The sequence below is a fragment of the Canis lupus genome, chromosome 17, assembly GCF_003254725.2.
Source record: "Canis lupus dingo isolate Sandy chromosome 17, ASM325472v2, whole genome shotgun sequence".
NCBI classification, from domain to species: Eukaryota; Metazoa; Chordata; class Mammalia; order Carnivora; family Canidae; genus Canis; species Canis lupus.
In genome coordinates, this window is record NC_064259.1 from 21,163,644 (window position 1) to 21,181,910 (window position 18,267).

Genomic DNA, 18,267 nt, shown 5'->3' on the forward strand with positions numbered 1-18,267 from the left:
CGTGCGCAGGCGCAGGGCCGCCGATACGCGTCAGCACTAGCGGGCCGCTGTTGGAGCGCCCGCCCCAGGATTCCGTCCCCCTTGTGACGTCAGCCCCCGCCATGTTTGCGCGGGGAGGAGCGGCATACGCCGCCTCCAAGGGGCGGGGCTCGGGCCTTCCGCGGGAGGCGAAGGAAGGGAGCTAATGACAACGAAGGGAGGCTGATGAACCTTTAATGAAGAAATCCGTGGGGGCTCTTGGCTGGCTCATTTGGTAGAGCATGTCACTCTTGAGCCCAGGATTAGAGATTTGAGCCTCAGGTTGGATGACTTAAAAATAAAAATCTTAAAAAAAAAGAATCCTTGGTTAAGGGCTGCGACACACCTTGGAAATCCAACATTTAGGAACATGAACTGTGTCTTTTCCCTTTTAATGGAGGCAGTGTGGACTTCAAAACTGGCTTCAAATCCTCAATCCACTGATTGCTAGTTTGAGGAGGCCTCTATTTACATAGCAAAACATCTATGGTCTGTGGTTGGCAGATGTGAGACTGGGCCAGTCTTGCAGCTCTGCACACTGCCCTTGCACTCAGGGGTTTGGGAGTGGAGGCTGCTCCCTGCCGACACCCTCAGAGGGAGGCAGCTTGGCTCCCAGGCAGGGCAAGTGTCTTTTCTGCCTGGCATTCCCACTTTCCTGAGGGAAACCCTTGGGTTTCTGATCTTCAACATGAAGACTCTTAAAGTTTCTCTGCAAGTGTACTCTAGGAATGTCCATTCCTTCAAGGAGACCCCTCCTGCTGCATCCCCGGCTGCCTGAGTCAGCATGCTTATTAACCTAAAGTGCGCTGGGAGGAAGGGGCCCAGTGGCTTCGTCTTTGGGGATGCCATCATCTGTCCTACCAAACTGAATCAACTGTGTGAAGGGCCTCACAGAGCCCTCGGCACAGCTCAGGTGCTCAGGCCTTATGGATCCCACACCCTCCTCAGGTATGTGGCACCTACTGTCCTGGCCACTCTGTTCCCTTTGACTGTCCTCCTCCCCTTGCTTAGTTGTGGCCTCTTGTGGGTTCAGCTACCCACAGAACCAGTGTCTGCTCAGCAGGACACTATGTTGTTGTAGGATTTCTTCCTGTTCTTGATCACACCGCTTAGAAGAATGAAGAGTGGTGGGCAGCAAAGTTTATTGAGCAATAGTACAGAGCTCCCAAAGAAGGAGGGGACCCGAGAGGGTTGCCATTTTGGTGTTTAAATCTAGGGGTTTTTAAAGGCTCTTTGGTGTGGGCTGTTTTTTTAAATATATTTTTTTTTAATTTTTATTTATTTATGATAGTCACACACACATAGAGAGAGAGAGAGAGAGGCAGAGACACAGGCAGAGGGAGAAGCAGGCTCCATGCACCGGGAGCCCGGCGTAGGATTCGATCCTGGGTCTCCAGGATCGCGCCCTGGGCCAAAGGCAGGTGCTAAACCGCTGCACCACCCAGGGATCCCGCTGTGGGCTGTTTTAATCTGATTAACCTTTCAAGTGCCTGTCACCCAATAAGTTTTTTTGTCTACACTGTCCTCAACCTATCAGGTCATTGTTCACATGTGAAAGGATGGAGGGCTCCTTCCAGGGTAGTGTTTTGTAGTAGCCTCAGGGATCAAGAGGGCAGGGCCACCACTGCCCTAAGGCATGCTGGCCAGCCACAGGCCACTAGATCAAGCTTTTTGCTTAAATAATCCACTGGCTGTTGAGCTGGCTACAGGCCTGAGTTAGGACACCCACAGCCATCAGCTTCTTTCCTGTCACATACAAACTGTAAGTCGCCAGTAGAAAGACTTAAAGCTGGGGCCCTGAGTAAGGCCTAGAATAACAGGATGGGGTCTTTTTCCTTTTCAACCCTTAAAAACCTCTTAGGACAGGGGCTCCCTTGCCTCTGCCTACCTTCCTTCTGACTATCCTCCATCAATGTGGGAAACAAAGGCAAAAGAGAAAAATTAAATTTCATTATAACTTACAGCCTATTGACAAGTCCTTGAGACAGGCTGGGTAACCTTCTTCAGGGAACTCAACTGCCTCAATGTTAATACTTTGCTAGAGGCAAAAGGCAACCTTAGTTTAACATAATCCCAATTTCTAGGATCCTGGAAGTCTTTAACATATAAAAATTCCTTTGGAAAAGTCCTTTATCTCTACCCGCAAGATATATGTTAGCAATCATCCTCCAAGCATATGGCCCACTAAGAGATATCTTTTTTTTTTTTTTAAGATTTTATTTATTTATTCATGAAAGAGAGAGAAAGAGTCAGAGACACAGGCAGAGGGAGAAGCAGGCTCCATGCCGGGACCCTGACGTGGGATTCGATCCCGAGTCTCCAGGATCACACCCTGGGCCAAAGGCAGGCGCCAAACCACTGAGCCACCCAGGGATCCCTACTAAGAGATATCTGAAGGGTCTCATGACTAACGTTTTATTAGACAATAATAAACGAACTTTTCCTAACAATAGCTGGCCCCCTCAAGGTCCTGGAAACTTTGCTTCCAAAATTCCTTAGAAACTTATACTATCCCTAACTCCATCCCAACTTATATAATCAGTCACCCCTTACAACCCCAGCACAGCACTTAAGGCCCATGGGTCCTGCCTCCGTGCTTTAATAAAACCACCTTTTTGCGCCAAAGATGTCTCAAGAATTCTTTCTTGACTGTTCACTCCAAACCCCAAATTTCCACATCAGGCACTAACTCTAGTTTTACAGGGTCAGGCTTTATTGATACAATGAAGGCTGAATGGGGTTTCAGGGATCCTTCATCCTCTTCAGCCAGGAGAGAGCAGACTCCATAAGGGGCTCCCAGGGTTCAAGGCTGGAGAACACACCTGACCTCCTGCCAGCCAGCCCTTCAGGGTGTCTCGAGGGCTCCCCGAGATCTGGGGCCGGGTAGGGGCAGCAGGGTTCAGAGGAGGTGCTCCAAGTAGCCTCCTAGGCTCTGGAACTAGGGTGGTGACTTTTGGAGAATGGGTTCTGGAGAGGCAGGCCACTTGGGGGCAGAGGAAGGCCTGCGCTTCAGGGAGACAGTGGCCTGTTTGGGTGCCTGAGGTAGAGGCCCTGAAAAGCATGTAGAGTTTGGAAATCGAGGGCCTGTAGATCTGAGGCTCTCGGTCTGGGACTGTGTGCCAGGGGCTGGATCTGCCCGTACCCGAGGCCGAGCCACTGGTGCTTGAGCTGCTGGAGCCTGGGATGCCCAAGTTTGATATCCATGGGCCTGAGTGGCCTCGCCCTGAGGCCTTGCTTCCTCTGGCCTTCTTTCTGGCAACAGATGCAAGGCCCTGGCCTGGCCCCGAGGCAGGCGGAGGCCAAAACCAATGCCTATGCGGAGTGGTCCGGATTCCTGGCCCTGTGCACAGGGCAGTAGCTGGGGAAAGGCAAGCAGCCGGGGTCCAGTCCTGTACCTGGGGATGGGGCAAGAAGGGCTGCGGGGCTTGAGACACACCAGGCATATAGGATATTCTACAACTGGGGCCTGGCCAGTTTTGCCTAGCCACAGGCGCTGCAGAAGCAGTAGCCGCAGGTCGTGTGCAATGCGGCGGTGCCCCAGATGGACCACGAGGGCCTGGGCCAGGGCCCCCGGGTCCCTGAACTCTGCAGGGTCCCTCTCGCTTGCCACGCATTCCCCCACTGCCCCAGGGGGCCCGGTGTCCCCGTACTGATGCCAGGGCCATGTCTGCCTGTTCAAGTGGACCCCACCAGAAGGTAGGCTGGGGGTCCGGGAAGTGACAGAGGAGCTAGGGCAGTCTCCTGGGTGGGAAGCCGACTGGCTATGAGACTGGGGAAGAGAGGTGTTCCGCAGCTGAGAGGGGGAGGAGGAATGAGTGAGAGCAGGGGAGGGATATAGCCGGTGGGAGGCAGAGGAAGAGGGTGGGAAGGAGAGAGAGAGGTAATTCTGATGAAAGAAACTGGGGGAGCTTGGGAGAGAGGAAGAGTAAGGGTGTAGGATAAAGTCAGAATTGGAGTCAGAAGAGTAGAAATGGGAGCCAGGAGAGTGGGACTGTGGGGGAGGGGAGTAAGGGGGGTGGGAGGGAGAGGGTGGTGGCTGGGGAGACAGAGGCTGTAGGTTGCTGGGTGGTGAGTCCACAAGAGGCGAGGGGCGCAGAGGAGGGTGCCCAGGGGGTACTGTGTTCTGTAGCAGCACCTGGTCCTTGTTTTGAGGCAACATTGCCTTGAATTCAGAAGGGATTGGGGCCTCAAGACCAGAGACGAGTGACCTGGCAGAAATAGGACCAGTATCTCTGAGGCCAGACCTGGTTGAGAAATCAGGGCCTTCGGTGCACAAGTGTGGCTGCAGCCTAGTGTTGGTGCGGCTGTTGGTGGCAGGACAAGGAGACCCCCCAATCCCGCAGCACTAGGCTTTCTGAGGGTTTGGGCAGCAGCTTGGGTCTAAACTTGGCCTCTCACTTTGCAGTCAGCCATTGATGAGGGATGTATAGGGATGGAGAATCAGAGCTGCCTCGTGGGTGCTGAGGGACAGCGGCAACTATTTGGGTGGGCTAAGGGAGGAAGACGCAGCCCGTAGACCTGGAGAGAAAGAAACAGAATCTAAGATATTGGGAGAATTGGTCCACTTCTGGCTCTGAAGACTAGTTTACCAAGACCCTCAATCTGTGTCACCTTTGGGGTCAGAAGAGCTGGTAAAATGCTCCAGAGAAAGTCAGACCTGAGGGGGAGAAGGGTGGAGGTGGGGAGGTAGAACAGAGTTGGAGGAGGGGCTTGAGGATGGCCGCTGAGATGGGACCAGAAATTGGGGCTGTTCTGGGGCTGTGAGCTCTTACCAGTGAGGGTTCTTCTGGGCTGAGTTTCACAAGGCACTTCAGCAATGAGGAACCTGGGAGAGAGAGGAACAGTCACCAAAAGGTGGATACACCCCCTCTGTCCCCAGTATCTGTCACCCTAAACTCATGCTGACCTAGATTTCTGTCTGAGCCTTGCCCTTGGTGCTCCTTCAGCCAGGAGGAGGTCTTCTGTTACAGACTTTTGCTCTCTTAAACCTAAATCAGGGATTCTGCAAGCATCCTGATTTCCTGCCACTCTGGTTTCCCTGACTCCTCGTCACCCCTAATGCTGCCGACGTCCTCTGGCTCAGGCTGGCCCTCAGCACACCCAGCAGCAGCAGTGGGGCCAGCTGGTGAAAGTTTCCAGAAGACTGGACTTTGTCTAAGGGGTGGCGTTGCCGCCCCCCTGGGGAGCTAGGAACTCCATTCTTTGGGGTTAGCTCTCCCTGGCACCTGGTGCCTATGTCACAAAGGTCAGGTGCTGACATAATATACTGCTCCTTTAGGCTCTAGGACCTTCTTTCAGAGATTGTTCAAAGGATGGCCTTTAACAAAACTAAAGCAGACAGGGACCCCTGAGTGGCTCAGTGGTTGAGCGTCTGCCTTTGGCTCAGGGTGTGATCCTAGGTCCGGAAATCGAGCCCCACATCTGACTCCCTGTGAGGATCCTGCTTCTCCCTCTATCTATGTCTCTGCCTCTCTCTCTCTCTGTGTCTCTCATGAACAAATAAATAAAATCTTAAAAAAAATTAAAGTAGACAAAATTCTTTGGAATCCTCAGTCTCCCTGTCAGGCCCTAACCTTCCCCTTCCTCTCTGCGCATATACTTTACAGTTCCTACCACCTCATACCATAGAGCCTCTCTCGGCTGGGCTCTCCCTTCAAAGTCCTGTTTTCTTTTTTCTTTTTTTTTTAAGATTTTATTTATTTATTTATTCATGAGAGAGAGAGAGAGAGAGAGAGAGGCAGAGACACGGGCAGAGGAAGAAGCAGGCTCCACGCAGGGAGCCCGACGTGGGATTCGATCCCAGGTCTCCAGGATCACGCCCTGGGCTGAAGTCAATGCTAAACCGCTGAACCACCGGGGCTGCCCAAAGTCCTGTTTTCTTTTGCTTTCTGGGCAATGGATTGTGCTCTATAGTGTTTCCCCCCTTGGGATATATGTTTTAATAAGTAATTTCTTAATGGCCTTAGTGAGATATAATTTACATACCATACAATCCATCCATTTAAAGTGTGCAATTCACTGTTTTTCTAGTTTACTCACAGATTGTGCAACTATCACTTAAATCTAAGCATGCTCTTCTATTTGATGTAGTCTATACCTGAATAGATAAATGATAGTTATAGATATATCCTATTGGTGTCTTTCCAAAAAAATGTTTCATTTACAGTTGTGTATATTTATGTACAGTGATAGATAGATAGGCAGATAGAGATTTATTATAAGAAATTGGGGATCCCTGGGTGGCGCAGCAGTTTAGCGCCTGCCTTTGGCCCAGGGCGCGATCCTGGAGACCCGGGATCGAATCCCACATCGGGCTCCCGGTGCATGGAGCCTGCTCTCCCTCTGCCTATGTCTCTGCCTCTCTCTCTCTCTCTCTCTCTCTGTGTGTGTGACTATCATAAATAAATAAATAAATAAATAAATAAATAAATAAATAAATAAATAAAAAGAAATTGGCTCCTATATCTATGAAGGCTGAGAAGTCCAAAGGTCTGTAGTCAGCAAGCTAGATACCAGGAGAGCTGATGGTATAGTTACAGCCCCAGTCCAAAGGCCTGAGAACCAGGAGAGCTGATGGTGTCAGTTCCAGGATCTGAGTCCAAAGGCAAAGAAAGCTGATGCCTCAGCTTGAAGATAATCAGGCAGAGAGAGTGAATTCTCTCTTATTCAGCCTTTTTTGTTGTTGTTGTTGTTCTACTCAGGCCTTCAATGATTGGATGAGGCTCACCCACATTAGGGAGCCGAGTTGCTTCACTCAGTTTACCAATTCAAACATTAATCTCATCCAGAAACACCCTCACAGACACACCCAAAATAATGTTTAACTAAATACATGGGCATCTCATGGCCCAGTCAAGTTAATACATAAAATTAACCATCACGGGACACTTGGGTGGCTCAGCGGTTGAGTGTCTGCCTTTGGCTCAGGGCGTGGTCCTGGAGTTCTGGGATCGAGTCCCACATCGGGCTCCCTGCGAGGAGCCTGCTTCTCCCTCTGCCTGTGTCTCTGTTTTCTCTCTGTGTCTCTCATGAATAAATTTTAAAAAAATTAACCATCACATCATGTAACTGAAAGACGAGCCCCTACCAAGGGGCTACAATGCCTATATTGAAGGAGGCTTTGCCCATATCAATATTTCTGTCTTTTTTTTTCTTTCAGGTGCCCTGGAGGTTTTTTCAGTCCAGGGTAAGTCATAATAAATTTAGGAATGAGTAAGAGTCGTGGCTTGTATCAAGTGAGAGGAGGACCCTTATGAAAAGGTGAGTGGTGGGAAAGGAAAATCAGCAAAATCTCAGGCGTATCAGTTTTAGGGAGGAGGAAACAGGTAAGTTGAGATCCAGCCTTAGGGACTAAGGAGCTTCCTGGAACATGCTCTTTTAGTGCTAAAACCAAGACAGTTCTGGATAAACTGGGATAATTGGTCACCCTAGAACTTGGGTCCTCTTGGAAAATATTCATGGTCCCCTAGGGGTCTGAGGACCCCAATTTGAAGATTGCTGTTCAAACAAAAAATTTCTATAAGAACTTCCATTTAAGGGATCCCTGGGTGGCGCAGCAGTTTGGCGCCTGCCTTTGGCCCAGGGCGCGATCCTGGAGACCCGGGATCGAATCCCACGTCAGGCTCCCGGTGCATGGAGCCTGCTTCTCCCTCTGCCTGTGTCTCAGCTTCTCTCTCTCTCTCTCTGTGACTATCATAAAAAAAAAAAAAAAAAAAAAAAGAACTTCCATTTAAACTAATCAAGCTCTCTCTTAGTTTGTGTTATTTACTCTATGCTTAGTAAAACTGTATTGACCAAGTGGATAGAGGTTCTTCTCTAAGTACTCAGTGTCCAAGCTGGAAATGTGATATTGTAATGACCTTGTTTTATTTTTTTATTATTATTTTTTTAATGACCTTGTTTTAGTCTGTTAGCTGTTTCCTGTTATAGATATCATCTACCACGCACTCTTTCCACCCTTCACTTTTCCAATCCTAGGCCAGAGCACTGTGTTTGATTTCTTTCAAATGCTATATAGCATGCTCTTTCTAGAAATATGCAAATGTGCCTTAAAAGGATAGATGAATGAATGGGTAAATTGAAAATTATCTAAGAAAATTTGACCTTGGCACTTTTTTCTTTTCTGTTTGAGTTGGATATATGATACAGTAGGAAAGAACTGTTTGCAGAACTACCTTGAGTATTCATGGAGAAGTCATAGTTATAAGAGAAGTGTCAGATAACCACAGATCAGTAAGTATTTGAAAAGGGGAAAAGACAAATTCCAGGATCTCATATCAGTTTCTAGTTGCTTGCTAGGAAATTATTATTTTTAAAGATTTTATTTATTTATTCACGAGAGACACACAGAGAGAGAGGAAGAGACACAGGCAGAGGGAGAAACAGGATCCCCGCAGGGAGCCCGATGCAGGACTAGATCCCAGGAACCTGGGATCACGACTTGAACTAAAGGCAGAAGCTCAGCCACTGAGCCACTCAGATCCCCCACAAGGAAAATTTTAAATGGAATTATTAAACAGAAATATATGTGAGCTCTTGAAAGGAAACTGACAATCACAATGGCCAGAGTTAGTTCAAGTAAAGGAACTTCTAGAGGACATACAACCATCTGGAAATGCCATATATGCTATGTCATTAGGGAAAACAATTATATCTGGCCTTTTACTTTCCAGGATGAGAAATGTGCTCTTGACCATGCCAACTAAAATACAACAGCCTCAAGTAAGTGCCAGAAGCTGATTTAAAAAAAAAAAAAAAAAAAGTATCTCTCACAAATGAGAAACAATTCACGTATTCCCTCTATAGTCTAGGTATTTGGGAAAACAAAATGTGATCAGAATCCACATCATTGAATTACTATGAGAAATCATAGTTGCAGGGACTGACTTCCTGTTTTCAACATCACCAGTATTCTCAAATCATGTAGGCATACCTGCCTGGGAATCAGAAAGATGTTTGATCTTGGACTCAGAATAAGGGAAGTTGAGCAAATTAATGAATTAGTTGCCTAATGGCACCAAGCTAAGAGATTCAGTTTCATTCACATCAATAGAAATACTCAAATAATGTTAGGCAAAGTTCTATCTTTTCTGAACAGTGTTGGAGTGAGTATGAGCAGATTTGCCTCTCTGATGCTTCTTTTCTTACTCTTCCAAAGTTGATTAACACATTCATTCTCTCAAACTAGCTACTGAGGAGACTTGCTAGATGGGAATTGAAATCCACGGGTAGCCCCGGGTGGCTCAGCAGTTGAGCGCCGCCGCCTTCAGCCCAGGGTGTGATCCTGGAGACCCGGGATCAAGTCCCACGTCGGGCTCCCTGCATGGAGCCTGCTTCTCCCTCTGCCTGTGTCTCTGCCTCTCTCTCTCTCTCTCTCTCTCTCTCTCTCTCTGTCTCTCATGAATAAATGAATAAAATCTTTAAAAAAAAGTCCACACACTTGTGCTCTGACCCACTGTGAGGTGCTTTTGCAGTTCAGCAATGCAATGTACCTTATCCCCAAGGGCATGTAGGTACCTAAATATAGTCCTTAAGTACTCACCTCATGTATTTTCTCACATTACTTTTATTTCCTACTTTGTAAATGAATTTTATAACTTGGGAATTGCAATAATCTCTCTTTTTTTTTTTTTTTTTTTTTTTTAAGTTTCTTCGGGAGGCCTGGGTGTCTCAATGGTTGAGCATCTGCCTTTGGCTCAGGGCAAGATCCCAGGATCCCAGAATCAAGTCCCACATTGGGCTCCTCCAGGGAGCCTGCTTCTCCCTCTGCCTATGTCTCTACCTCTCTCCGTGTGTCTATCATGAATAAATAAATACAATCCTTTTTTAAAAAAAAGTTTCTTCATTTCAGGTGCCTGGGTGGCTCAGTTGGTTGACTCTTGATTTTGGCTGGTGGCCTGATCACTGGGTGGTGGGATCTGCTCTGTGCTCAGCATGGAATCTGCTGGAGATTCTTTTTCTCCGTCTCCCTCTGTCTGCCCTTCCCCCTGTCTCTCTTGAGCATTCTCTTTCTCTCAAATAAATAAAATCTTTTTTAAAAATCTAAACAATACAGAATTATAAAAGTAAAATTTAAAAGTTAGCCTTAACAGTCTTCCTATTTTTACTCTCTCTGGGGATGTTCACTGTTTGGACTCTATTTTGGGTTATATCTAGTCTCTTGAGTGTGTTAACTACCATTCAATATCTCTGCTTAGGTGTCTCTATGTAATCTATCAGGTACTGAGAGGGGTATGTAAAGACCAACTCTAATTGATTTATCTGTTTCTGCATTTCTGTCAATTGTCACTTGATGTATTTTTGAGGCTGTGTATTAAGTGCAAACATATGTTTATGATGATTGTCTTCTTGTTCCATTGTTCCCCTTATCATTTTAGCAAAATACAATAAACTTTAAGATAAACCAACGAAGCCTTCTTCTCAGAAGCTGGAAAAATGAACACTAGGGGAAAGTGAAGGAATGAGAAGAAAATAAAAATGAGAAGGCTAAAAATTAGTGAACTACACACTTTAAAAAATACTATAGAGTCACATTCATCAGGATGACAATTGCAAAACAGAGACTAGAAAATAACAAGTGTTGGCAAGGATGTGGAGAAATTGGAACCCTCGTGCACTGCTGGTGAGAATGTAAACTGGTACAGCTACTATGGAAGACAGTACAGCCGCTCCTTGAAAAATTAAAAATAGAAAAAATAGAATAGAACTGACACAGCAGTTCCACTTCTGGGTATGTACCCAGAAGAACTGAAAGTGGGGGCTAAAATTCACAGCAGCTAAAAGGTAGGAACAACCCAAAATGTCCATTAACAGATGAATGGATAAACAAAATGTGTATATACATACAACAGAATTTTATTGTCTTAAAAAGGAAGGAAATTCTGACACATGCTGCAACATGGATGAACCTTATGGATACACTAAGTGAAATAAGCCAGTCACAAAAGGACAAATACTGTAAGATTCTACTCATATGAGGTACTTAGAATAGTCAAATTCATAGAGACAGAAGGTTCAATGGTGGTTGCCAGATGCGGGCAGGAGTGTGTGTGTGGGGGGGAGAACGGGAAGTTATTGATTAATGAGTATAGGGGCGCCTGGGTGGCTCAGTTGGTTAAGCATCTGCCTTTGGGTCAGGTCATGATCTCAGGGTCCTGGGATTGAGCCCTGTGTCGGTCTCCCTGCGCCTCAGGGAGTCTGCTTCTCCTTCTGCTGCCCCTTCCTCCCCCCCAAGCTCTCTCTCCTTCTCTCTCACTCTCTCTGTCAAATAAATAAATCTAAAAAATCATTTCAATTTTACAAGATGACAAATGTTCTGTGAAGGGATGATAGTCATGTTTGTACAACAATGTAAATGTACTAATGCCATTGAACTGTATACTTAAAATGGTACATTTTATGTTATGTCACAATTTTTTATAAATAAACTTTCTTTATAGAGTATTTAGAAAAAGAAAGCCTGGTCCTTGGAGGATAGATAAGCTAAGCATACTTCTGGTAGCACTTATTAAGAACAAAAAGAGAGTTGGGCACAAATGAAATAAAGAACAAAGAAAAAAAGAGAAAGTATCTAGAGACATAATAGGGATTTGAAAATAAGAAAATAGGGCTCTTATAATAGTAGTGAAACTTCTAGGGCATTTCTATAATACTTGAGGTACTGAGAGAAGTATGAGTGACTGTTCTAGAAGGGGAAGGAGAAGGCTGCTCTTCTTGTCCCTTCTCACTGGCCCCACTGCCTGGCAGAAGGATCCTGAGCTTGCCAAGCACTTCTTTTTCAAAGGGACTTCAATTGCTATCCAAGAAGTCATTGTTCCAAATGTAAATAACAGCTTTTGAGAGGTGGGGCTCAAGTTCTGAGGCGAAGATAGTCCTACCCTACATCTACTTCCTCTCTATACCTCAGTGAGAGCCAATTCCACCCAAATAGGATTGTGCCTGGGCTTCGGCCACAGCCCGTGATAACAGGGGCTGATGGTGCTCTGTAGAAACAAAACTCAGGAAGAGAACCTGTCAACAGTAGAGGCCAAGGAAGAAGCCATGAGGCCCAACTTTCATGAGGTACACTAGTTCCTGGGATTGTGCCTGTGTCCAAGAAGTAGATATCCCAGAACAACTTCAAAAGACAATACTTGTTGGAGAAGCTGGGCCTTCACCCATCTGCTGCCTGTGTGCTCCACGAAGCCCAGTCAGACCAGCAGAATGTGCCCTGCTGTAGCCACAACCCGACTGCTGGAGATGAAGCATAAGGCGGCGACAAGGTTCCCCTTTACAGAGCTGCCCACACATGCTTCCCGGTAGTAGCATGCCACAGAATTAGCCAGGCAGCGCATGGACCTGAGCTGTGCCCTGGAGACGAGTTTCACCATGCAGAACCCACTGCCTTGAGATCAGCTTGGAGATAATGGAGTGCTAGAAATGGCCTCCGCACCTTCTGGCGTGGGAAGTGCTCTTCCTTGTACATCCAGTCTCACTTTCTTCTGGTTCACCACTTGGGGCTTTGTGAACATTTTTTTTTTCATTATGTAAGTTTTCCTTTATACACCAACATCTCTGCTGTAGACACAACACTGATAGCCTAAGAGTCTCAGGTTCATATGACCATGACTTTGCATTCCTTCTGAGGACTGAGCCTTCAGATTGAGGAGCTCCTTAAGGGTGTCTAGGTCACCTAACTCTGAAAAGACACTTGACACAAGATCTCTTTCCACATGGCTGCAAGTGTGGCTTTAATACTTTCTTCCTTCCTTCCCTATGTCCTTCAAGGCTCAGAAAAGTCAGAGTCAGATCTCCCTCCTTCCCTGATAGGTAAGTTCCTACAGAAGGGAAGAGATCATATATCCATTTACCATCTGGCAAGGGTTTCCATGGATTCCCCTATAAGTCTGACTTTGGCCCTGACCTGCTTAAATCTCAGATGGAAGCTTCTGGGAGAGGTCTGCTTTAGCAACAACTTAATGCTTTCTAAGAAAGAATATTGAACTGGAAGCCTAGGAATACCTACCATTCATTTCATGGGCTACTTTTCATCTTACAGATGGTTAGAATGCAAGAAATTCTGGACTACCCCATGAGTTCCTTAGTAGTGATAGTTTTCTGGAGGTGGCTATTTGAACCTGGTCTGAGGATCTTGGGAGGAGAGCCCCTGGAAGGTTGGCATTTATACCTTCAGAGTAGCTACATATATATATGGGAGGGCAAAAGACAGTTCTGTTATGTCTGGTAAACATGTTCTTGCTCTATCTTTCAAAATGCCATCCCTCTGTCCTGAGATCCTGATGGGCAGTTCTCTCAAGATTAGAATGATGTCTGACCCCAAAGGGGCTATACTTCCCATAGACACCTTTGTTCTTTAGGAGTGCCAGAAGAGTTTCTTATGACCTTGAGTTTCAATGGCAAAAAGGTTTATGTACTGGGCAGCCCTGGTGGTGTAGCAGTTTGGCGCCGCCTGCAGCCCAGGGCCTGATCCTGGAGACCGGGGATCGAGTTCCACGTCGGGCTCCCTGCATGGAGCCTGCTCCTCCCTCTGCCTGTGTCTCTGCCTCTCTCTGTGTGTCTATGAATGAATAAATAAAATCTTTTAAAAAGGGGAGGGGGATCCCAGGGTGGCGCAGCGGTTTAGCGCCTGCCTTTGGCCCAGGGCGCGATCCTGGAGACCTGGGATCGAATCCCACATCGGGCTCCCGGTGCATGGAGCCTGCTTCTCCCTCTGCCTCTCTCTCTCTCTCTCTCTCTCTCTCTGTGACTATCATAAATAAATAAAAATTAAAAAATTATATTAAAAAAAAGTTCATGTACTAGGAATGGTTCTTACACCCCTTAGAAGGTGTGGGTCTTTTGTGCAGAGCTTTTTCACATCACCTCCCCCTTTTTTTTTCCCTCCCCCTTTTTTTAACAGAGGGGGGGATCATGCAAGCATGGGAGGCAGGGCAGAGAGGGAGGAAGAGAATCTTACGTAGGCTCAGTGAGAAGACTGACATGGGGCTTGATCTCAAGACCCTGATATCATGATCTGAGCCAAAATCAATAGTTGGACACTTAGCCAACTGAGCCACCCTGGCGCCCCACATCAGTCTTAATCTTGCCAGTCTGACCACAGAATTGTTGGCCTGTAAAGAGTCACTGAAACTTTGGGTTTTAGCAGAAATCCAAGGCCATGCCCATTTTGTTGGACAAGCATTGTTCCTGGGCAAACTTCCTGGCCATTCTCAGAGTTCTACACTGTTTTCCTCAAGTCTGAGAAATGCCTAGGCTCTTCAAAGAAAATTTCTGCTGGATAGGACTTTTGTTTTCCTCATTTCTTTGGAGACATATTTCTAAGGGCATTTTGTACATTAAAGTATTGGAATTCCTAAATGAAATGGCCAAATTCATAGAAAAATATAAAATACAAAGTATTGATAAGAAGAAACAAGGTAGGGGCGCCTGGGTGGCTCAGTGGTTGAGCAACTGCCTTCAGCTCAGATCATGATCCTGGGGTCCTGGGATCAAGTCCCACGTCAGGCTCCCTGCGAGGAGCCTGCTTCTCCCTCTGCCTGTGTCTCTGCCTCTCTCTCTGTGTCTCCCATGAATAAATAAATAAAATCTTAAAAAAAAAAAAAAAAAAAAGAAGAAACAAGGTACTTCAAACCATCAACAAGAAACCAAAGAAACCAAGGTGAAAGTTAACATTTTTTCCCCTCTTTACCAAAGGAAAACGAGGCCCAGTGATTTTACAAGTAAGTTTTACTGACTTCAAAGAAGAATTTCTATCTTATATAAAAAGTTGTTTCAGAAAGTAGAAGAGTGAGAGTTCCCCAGCTCATTTTATGAAGTTAGTGTAACCTTGATATCAAAACCAATGACAGAGAAGAAAATTAGAACCTCATTTCACTTATGAAATGGCTATAAAAATCCTAAACAATGTATTAACGATATGAACCAGAGAGTGTACTTAAAAAAAATTAAAGCAGATGGGACTTATCACAGGAATTCAAGCAACATTTAGCATCAGAAAACATAACAAAATAACTTAACATATTAATAGACTGAGGGAGAAAAATCATGATCGTATCTCAGTTGATGCAAAAAAAGCATTTGATAAAGTTCTACACCTACTTATGATTTTTTTAAAAAAAGCACTAAAAGCCCTTAGCAAACAAGGACTAGAGGGATACTTCCTTAAATTGGTAAAAGTTATATATCAAAGGCCCACAGCAAATATCATGCTTAATGGAGAAATTTTAGATAAGGCTAGGAGAGGAAAGGGTGCCTGCTATCACTACTTCCAGTTAACGTAGTATTGAAAGCACAAGTACTCTAAAGAAAAAAAAAAAAAAAAGCAAAAAAAAAAAAAAAAACAGGGCAGCCCGGGTGTCTCGGCAGTTTAGCGCCGCCTTGAGCCAGGGGCGTGATCCTGGAGACCTGGGATCGAGTCCCATGTTGGGCTTCCTGCATGAAGCCTGCTTCCCTCTCTGCCTGTATCTTTGTCTCTCTCTGTCTCTCTTTCTCATGAATGAATAAATAAAATCTTAAAAAAAAAGACCAAGTATAAAGATTGGAAAGGAAGAAATAAAATTTTCATTTTTAAAATCTACTTAGAAAAACTAATGGAGGGCAGCCCTGGTGGCTCAGTGGTTTAGCGCCTGATCCTGGAGACCGGGGACCAAGTCCCACGTCAGCCTCACTGCATAGACCCTGCTTCTCTCTCTGCCTGTGTCTCTGCCTCTCTCTCTCTCTCTCTCTCTCTCTCAGGAATAAATAAAATACTTAATACAAAAAAAGAAAAGAAAAAAGAAAAGAAAAGAAAAGAAGAGAAGAGAAGAGAAAAGAAAAAAGAAAAGAAAAGAAAAGAAAAGAAAAGAAAAGAAAAGAAAGGAAAAGAAAAACCAATGGAGCAACAGAGTTTCAAGACTAATAAGAAAGTTCAGTAAGGTTGCTGGATTCAAGACAAACTTTAAAAATTTGCTAGCATTTCTGTATAGCAGCCCTCAACTAGAAAATTGAATAGAACAAGAGCATTTTCAAGAGCAATACAAACTATGAACTACTTAGTTCAACAAAACAGTGAACTATTTCACTGGGGCAAGAATACCCAGACATTCCTGGAGTAAACTATACAATTAATAAAGGATATAAAAATATTTAGAATAAAATAAGAGACATTTCATGCTCTTTGAATGTTTGACTCAGAAGTATAAAGATGTATAAACTCCCCCAAATTAACCTATGTATTCAATAAAATCCCAATCAAAACTTCAGTTGAATATTTAAGAACCCAATGAACTTTCTCTAAGATCTATATGGAATAATAAGGGTCCAGCAATAACTCAGTCAACCTTGAAAAAGAAAAGTAAAGGGGAGTTTCATCTACCAAATAATAAGACATGTTGCAAAGTCATAACAATAAAAGCAGAGTGCTGGTAGCACAAACATAGACAAAAAAGATAATCAGGACAGAAAAGAGAGAGAGAACTCGGAAATTGACCTATCTAGAAATACGGGAACTTGTTATATGATAAAGTGGGAGCTGCAACTATGCAGGCAAAGAATAAACTGTTCAACTGATAATGTTGGGAAAACCATCTCCCTTGATGGAGAAAAATGAAATGCACCCTCTACCAAGCACCACATGCAAAGGATGTTTGAACTTGTCAGTTATCAGATAAAGGCAAATTAAAACAGCCCTTTATAGCTATCCTGCCATACACCTGGGAATCTGGTTAATACCAACACCAGGTGGCGTTGAGCACGTAGGACTGGAGGGCCCCACGTGACACTCTTGGATATGCAGACTGCTGCCATTCTGGGTGGCATTCTGGCAATACTCAGTCAATTAACTGAGGGGGAACCTGGTCTTAATGACAGTAGAGGGATCTCCTCCCAAAGATACTGGCATTGCCTGAGTGGCACTTGCTGAGCTGCCAGGGACTCAGGGATCAGCAGAGCTGCTGCACAGAAGTCCTAGCTAGTGTTCTAGTGCCCAGGATCCTGCAGGGCTTGCTAGACCAGGCTGAGAGGTTGGTGGGCTATCCCAACAGGTGATGACCCCACAAAGAAGAGGCATTATTGCAGCTTCTTCATCTGCTGCTACAGTCAGTACTGCAAGGGTCCCAACCCAGTATCCACCTAGCCATGGGGGTCCTCCCCCACCTAAGGGCAAGGGCCCTTCCAGGCATGATGGGCCAGCCACTTGGCCTGAAGCCTCCATGGGTCACCCAGTGGGGATCCCCCTGGGTGAGCAACTCTAATGGGCATGTCCCCTCCAGGAATGCAGGGCTCTCCTCCTGGGAAGGGAGGGCCCCTCCCCTGGGAATGCACTCACCAAGGCCCTTGACTCACCTTGGCCCTTATCAGTTCCTTACCTGCTTCCCTGAAAGGCTATACATAGTCCCTTTACTTTCTTGTGGCCTATGAAACTAGTTTATAATAAACTATTTTAAGAATATTGTGAAACAGGGGCTCCTGAGTGGCTCAGTCGGTTAAGTGTCTGCCTTCAGCTCAGGTCATGATCCCAGGGTCCTGGGATGGTGTTGGGCTCCCTGCTCAGTGGGGAGCCTGCTTCCCCCTTCCCTCTGCCTGCTGCTCTGCCTACTTGTGCTCTCTCTCTCCGTCAAATAAACAAATAAAATATTTTTTTTTAAAAAGAATATTGTGAAACAAACAAAAACCCCCGTAGGATTGAATGAAAGCAGTAACAGTGAAGCATATAATACCAACCACGAGCTGATAGTGTATTATATACTGATAATATAAAATATATTATCATTTTAATAGATTTAAAATTTATCTGTACAACAACACACAGGGTTGACTAACACTTATTGCATGTGTTATCTACTGCTACTTACCAAATTACCCCCAAACTTAAACAGCAGTAAACATTTATTACCTCCCATGACTTCTGTGGGTCAGAAAGTCTGTGTGTTAGAGCAGCTTCTGGAAGTAGGTTATAAACTCTGGGTGACTCTGGCTCAGGGACACTCACATTCAAACTGTTGACCAGGGCTGCAGTCACCCTAGGGCTGAATGGGCACTGGAGGGTCCCTTTCAGAGGTGGTGCTTTCACATGGTTGCAGGTTAGTGCTGGCGGTTGGTGAGAAGCTCCCTTCCTTACCACCTATGCCTCTCAGGACTACTGGAGTACCTTTATGACATAGCAGCTGGCTTGCCCTAGAGCCAGAGGACCAAGTGATCCCAGGAGAAAGCTACAGATTTTATTTATTTATTCATGAGAGAGAGAGAGAGAGAGAGAGAGAGAGAGGCAGAGAC

General features: G+C 45.5%; 1 protein-coding gene, 1 long non-coding RNA gene and 1 pseudogene across 6 annotated transcripts; 2 read left to right on the forward strand and 1 right to left on the reverse strand.

Annotated features, from left to right (window-relative positions):
• Positions 1-31: 31 nt before the first annotated feature.
• Positions 32-11,541, forward strand: LOC112664643 (uncharacterized). 2 transcript variants are annotated; one of them, XR_007403306.1, is made up of 3 exons: positions 32-966; positions 7,178-8,739; positions 9,665-11,541. It is a non-coding gene; the product is annotated as an uncharacterized LOC112664643 (long non-coding RNA). The 2 variants fall into 2 exon arrangements; XR_007403307.1 differs by lacking the exon at positions 32-966 and adding an exon at positions 5,278-5,449.
• On the reverse strand, positions 2,709-18,105 carry PRR30 (proline rich 30). 4 transcript variants are annotated; one of them, XR_003139862.3, is made up of 4 exons: positions 4,925-5,217; positions 4,791-4,843; positions 4,417-4,536; positions 3,352-3,376 (listed from the first exon to the last, which is right to left on the reverse strand). XR_003139862.3 is itself a non-coding variant. In XM_025454390.3 (3 exons), the coding sequence occupies exon 3, from the start codon at positions 4,175-4,177 to the stop codon at positions 2,957-2,959; it is 1,221 nt and encodes a 406-aa protein (XP_025310175.1). In that variant the 5' UTR covers positions 4,178-4,536; positions 4,791-4,843; positions 17,888-18,105; the 3' UTR covers positions 2,709-2,956. The 4 variants fall into 4 exon arrangements, 2 of the variants coding, with proteins under 2 accessions (XP_025310175.1, XP_025310174.1); XR_003139861.3 differs by lacking the exon at positions 3,352-3,376 and adding an exon at positions 3,399-3,413; XM_025454390.3 differs by lacking the exon at positions 4,925-5,217 and adding an exon at positions 17,888-18,105 and having other exon boundaries at positions 2,709-4,536.
• LOC112665005 (small nuclear ribonucleoprotein-associated proteins B and B'-like) lies at positions 16,836-17,412 on the forward strand (annotated as a pseudogene).
• Positions 18,106-18,267: the final 162 nt, after the last annotated feature.

Bases quoted from the DNA above. Each gene is read 5' to 3' on its own strand.
- PRR30 (XM_025454390.3), bottom strand. From the start codon at position 4,177: ATGTTGCCTCAAAACAAGGACCAGGTGCTGCTACAGAACACAGTACCC.